Below are 5,000 nucleotides of genomic sequence, written 5' to 3'. Positions count from 1 at the left end.
CTAAGAAGCAATGCTAGGTAGGGCTAAACCTGTCCTGGGACCCCAACATTGGGAAACAGCAATAAACCAATTAAAGCTGGTCACAAAAGAATCTGTCCCAGCTATGGAAAGTAGCAAATATATAGAAGAATTAAAAAAAAAAAAAAAAAAATCCAGGTCTGGAGAGATGGCTCAGCGGTTAAGAGCACTAACTGTTCTTCTAGTAGGTCCTGAGTTCAATCCCTAGTAACCACATGGTGGCTCACAACCATCTGTAATGGGATCTAATGCCCTTTTCTGGTATGTCTGAAGACAGCTACAGTGTACTCACATATATAAAATAAATAAGTAATTCGATTAAAAGAAAATTCCAGATGGAGCTAGGAGAACTTGGACAAAACCTCCTCACATTGACTCCTGGTACCCCTTCGATGCAGCTTAGATTCTGCAGTGTGACAACCTAGAGGCCTGGCTGGAGCCCTGATCAATCAAATCCAAGTGTAATAGACAAAGTCCCTTTGTTGTTGCCCTTGTTTTTTAAAACACAACACAGAGAAAGCCCCAAAGGCCTCTGTGTCATTTGATTTGGATGTGATAACTTGCACCCCTAGGGCCCTTCCCCCCCCCCCAAAAAAAAAGAAAAACAAAAACAAAAACCAAAAAAAAAAAAAAAAACCAAGACACAGAGGGAGGAGAGGAGTCAAATAGAGAAGTGAAGAGAAAGGAGAGGGGGGAGAGGGGGAGGGGAGGGGAAGGGGGAGGGGAAGGAGGGGAAGAGAGAAGAGAAGGGATTGAGAGAAGAGGAAAGGAAAGGAGGGGAGGGGGGAAAGAAAAAAGGTGTTGAGGGGGAAAGGTGGGGGGGAGAAGGGAGGAGGAGAAAGGGAAGGAGGAGAGGAAAAAAGGAAAATAGAAGAAAGGAAGGAGGGAAGGAGAAAAAAACAAGAAGGAAAGCAAGTCCTTGATGAGGTCTGCTGGTCCATAACAGAACTCACAGGGAATGGCTGTAAAGTCCTATTCTCAAAGTGTGGTCCCTGAATCTGCAATCTTAGCACTACCTGAGAACTTGGTAAAAATTGCACATTTCAGACCCTACCCAGACCTCCTCATTCACCAGGCGTAATGTCTTAAGATGATCTGATGCATGCTATTAGAGTCAGAGATTTCTGTAATTTGTAGCTAAAAGCATATTTGGTAATTCACTGGGAGATTTATGTCTGCAATTACCTGGGCCACGAAACAGCAAAAATAACAGAGCTATGACATCACCATGAACAGGAGCACCCAGTACCAGTCTGCAGGGCACACACAGAGCAGTCACCAACAGCTGGTATTAAGCCACACAGAAAGCCTTCAAACGGGCCTAAGGAAGGGGAGCTGGAACTTAGCCAAGCTCTGCAGGACACTGTAAGATGCTGGAGAGACGTGCCACAGTCCAGGTCCTTGCACTGGAAGTCTGAATAGATAACTGGTACCACACATCCCAGGCAGGAGGGCAGAAGGGCTACTCTGCTATCCCACCTCAGATCTCAGACTTCCTCATTCCCTACCGGGTTTTACTGCTTCTAAAAACCCTTTGGCAAAGTGCCAGAGATGAGGAGCCATTGGAAAGTACTTCCTCTCAAAGGCAAAAAGAGATCCTTAGATCCTCACTTAATCTTCACTGCGCCTGCAGGCAAATGAAAAGATGCCATTTTGGTACATCCTGGCTAGCTTCTAAATTCTAGCACTGAGGAATAGGGTCTATCTCAGAACATGCCCCTCTATTAACACCGTGTTTTCAGACAAGTTTATACAGAGTTGGGGTGGCTGGGGCTCTGCTGAAGAGCTAAGTGGGTGTCTACAAAAGTCTTTCTGGGGCAAGAGAGATGGCTCACCAGTTAAGAAGGGACCTGAGCTCGGTTTCCAGCACTCACATCTGGTGACTCACGGTCTGCCTGTAACTCCAGCTTCAGGGGTTCTGATACCCTCCTCTAGCCTCTATGGGCATGACAAACATGTGCACAGACTGACACACAAATACACACAGACACACATAAGAACCCACATGGACATAAAATGTCTGTTTAAAGGACTCTGTATTATTAGAATTTTTGGCAACAGATGAGAGTTGATCCCTAGTTGGTGAAACTATTTAGAAGAATTAGAAGGTGTGGTCTTTGAGGTTTCAAAAACTCAAGTCATTCCCCGTTAGCCCTCTTTGCCTCCTATTTTTGGACACAAATGTAAGTCTTGGTTACTGCTCCAGTACCATGCCTGCTTGCCATGTTCCTTGCCAAGATAGTCATGAACTCACCCTCTGGAATTACAAGGCCACAGTAAACTATTTCTTCTATAAGTTTGCTCAGTAATGGTGTCTTTTCACAATATAGAAGAGTAATTAAGACACTCAGGGAAGCTTTGGCTAGTAGGAGGCCGCAGCTGTCCCGGGGCTAAGCTCTGCTGTATACAAGGCCTACAATGGTAACAGGTACTCCACATAAACAGGGAGAGTTCAGTTCACAGTTGGTTTATAAATGTTAGTGTATAACCAGAAAGAAAGCACATTTATCAAAGACAGGTACAAGGGCTGAGAACATAGCTCAGTTGGTAGAGTGCCTGCCTGCCTAGCATCCATGTGGCCCAGAGTTCAATACCCAGTACCAGGCCAGGCATGATGGAGGCAGAGGCAGGAGGATCTCTGTGAGTTTGAGACCATCTTGGTCCATATAGCAAAGCCTAAGCTACATAGTGAGACACTGTTTCAAAAACTTAAAACAAACAAACAAACCTAGCACCATGTAACTGGTAGTAATGCGTACCTGTAATCCTAGCCTTCAGAGGCAGAGGCAGGAAAATCACAAGATTAAGGTAATCTCAGCCATTTGGCAACTCTGAGATCAGCCTGAGCTACATGAGACCAAACAAAGCAAAAGAAAGAGAAAAACAAAAACCACATGCACAAGAGTTCTCTGAAATAGCAGAAGCTCTGTGCACAAGAAACTCAAAAATGGCAAATACCCAAATTCATATACTATACTATACTATGAAATCTACTTAGAAATAAAAACAAAGAAACTACTTATATAAGGAAGATTGCATGTGAATCTCATAATGACAGTTTTTTCTTCTCTTCTTTTTCTTTCTTTTGTTTGTTTGCTTGTTTGAGACAGGTTTCTCTGTGTAGCCCTGGCTATCCTAGAACTTACTCTGTAGACCAGATTGACTTTGAATTCAGAGATTTACCTGCTTCTGCCTCCCAAGTGCTGACATTCAAAGCATGCACCACCACCCAGCTCACATTTTTTAAGTGTGGAAAGGAATATCTTAAGAATATCTATGCTTGCTGGAGAAATGGCTCCGTGGTTAAGAACACAGACTGCTCTTCCAGAGATCTTGAGTTCAATTCCCAGCAACCACATGGTGGCTCACAATCATCCATAACTGGATCTGATGTCTTTTCTGCTGTGTCTGAGAACAGCTACAGTGTGTGTGTGTGTGTGTGTGTGTGTGTGTGTGTGGTGTGTGTATGTATGTAAAATAAATCTTTTTTTTTTAAGAATCTAGGCTCTACAATTCCACTTGTGTGATGTTCTGAACCAGCAAACAAGGAATGACAATGGAACCTGGAACAGCTATGGCTTCTGTGAGGAAGGATAGCAAGTGGGAGGCAGCCAAGGGGCATTTTCCGGGCTTCAACCATGTCTTGCATTTTATTTAATTTGGGAGGTGATTACTTAGGTAGGTGCACAGGAAAATTCCACCCATCAGTCAGACTTGTGCCTTTTATTCTGAGTTATTTTTTAGCAAAAAGATGAAAGAAAATAATGAAAATGAGGACTATTGGTAGTTCCCTTCTCCAGAATGAAATCACTGTATTAACTCAAAATGGAATGGATGTTTCCAGCTAACCATTTACTATGACTGACACGTTAAGATCTTTTTGTTTTCTTTTTGCTACTACTGGGATTAAACTCAGAGCCTTGGGCATGTTCTGCAAGCAATGGGTCACTGTGTTTCCTCCCAGCCCAAGAAAGGCGCTTCCTATAAGCTGCTGAACATCCTCAGAGGAAGCCTCCACGCACTCAGGCCCAGATCTTTGGATTAACTTTCCCTTCAGAAGTTCTTTAAGTGAAGATGAGAACAGTGAAGGAGACAAAACTCATCTAACAGGGGAGTGGCTCCTAGGAAACAACACAAGTCAGGGACCCAGCTTCTGAGCAACCAGCACAGCTGACCATTGTTTCTGTTTTTCTCCCAGTATTAAGGATCGAGCCCAGAGGCACATACATGCTAGAAAAGCATTCTGACACTGAGTTATACCTCTAGCTCTTACATTCTTGTTTTTGTTTGTTTGTTTTTGCTTTTCAAGACAGGGTTTCTCTGGGTAGCCCTGGCTGTCCTGGAACTTACACAGTAGACCAAGCTTTGAACTCAGAGATTGGCCTGCCTATGACTTCTGAGTGCTGGGATCAAAGGTGTGTGTACCACCACTGCCTGACTTAGCTTTTAAATTCTTAAAGGCCAGTTTCCAACGGTAAACAATTTGTTGGCCTCAATACCTGATTCCACAGGGAACATTATTCTCACTTATGAAACAAAGATCGAGACTCAGACAACCTAGGAGAGCCGGTGACCGACCACGAAATGGGATACATAAACCTGGGCCCTGTCTGTATGAATGCCAGATGCTTCCTTAGGAACGACTTGTGCTGGAAGGAAAAAAACAACTACATTCATCTGACTGTACCTGATTCCCAGGAGGCTGAGATCTCTGCAGCTAATACAGGCTGGTCCTAGCACCTCACTGGGAAAGCCAATGATCACAAAGAAACCAGATGTAGGCCACTGTGAGCTGATTCACGGCAGTGTGCATGGTTAAAACTGCATCGGTCCAAGCCAACAACAGCTTCTCTTAAAGAGGGGCTGGCTGCACCAGCAAGGACCAGAACCAGAAAGAGAACATTGTGTTCAATTATAAACGTCTTTCTAGCCTCCTTCCAAGGGGCTTGCTCACCAATGTTCACTCACCATGTCCATAATCA

The 5,000-nt window shown here is 44.0% G+C and overlaps 1 protein-coding gene across 1 annotated transcript in view; it reads right to left on the bottom strand.

Moving 5' to 3' along the window:
• LIMD1 (LIM domain containing 1) overlaps positions 1 to 5,000 on the bottom strand; it is a 49,790-nt gene that overhangs the window by 5,509 nt on the left and 39,281 nt on the right. Inside the window, exon 4 of the mRNA XM_080934776.1 lies at positions 4,987 to 5,000. This exon is cut by the window's right edge and continues 49 nt beyond it. Coding sequence (XP_080790902.1) covers positions 4,987 to 5,000 — 14 coding nt within the window. The remainder of the gene's footprint in view (positions 1 to 4,986) is intronic.

The sequence above is a fragment of the Micromys minutus genome (assembly GCF_963924665.1).
Source record: "Micromys minutus genome assembly, chromosome: 21".
Lineage (NCBI taxonomy): Eukaryota > Metazoa > Chordata > Mammalia > Rodentia > Muridae > Micromys > Micromys minutus.
This window is presented reverse-complemented; position numbering and strand designations above follow the sequence as displayed.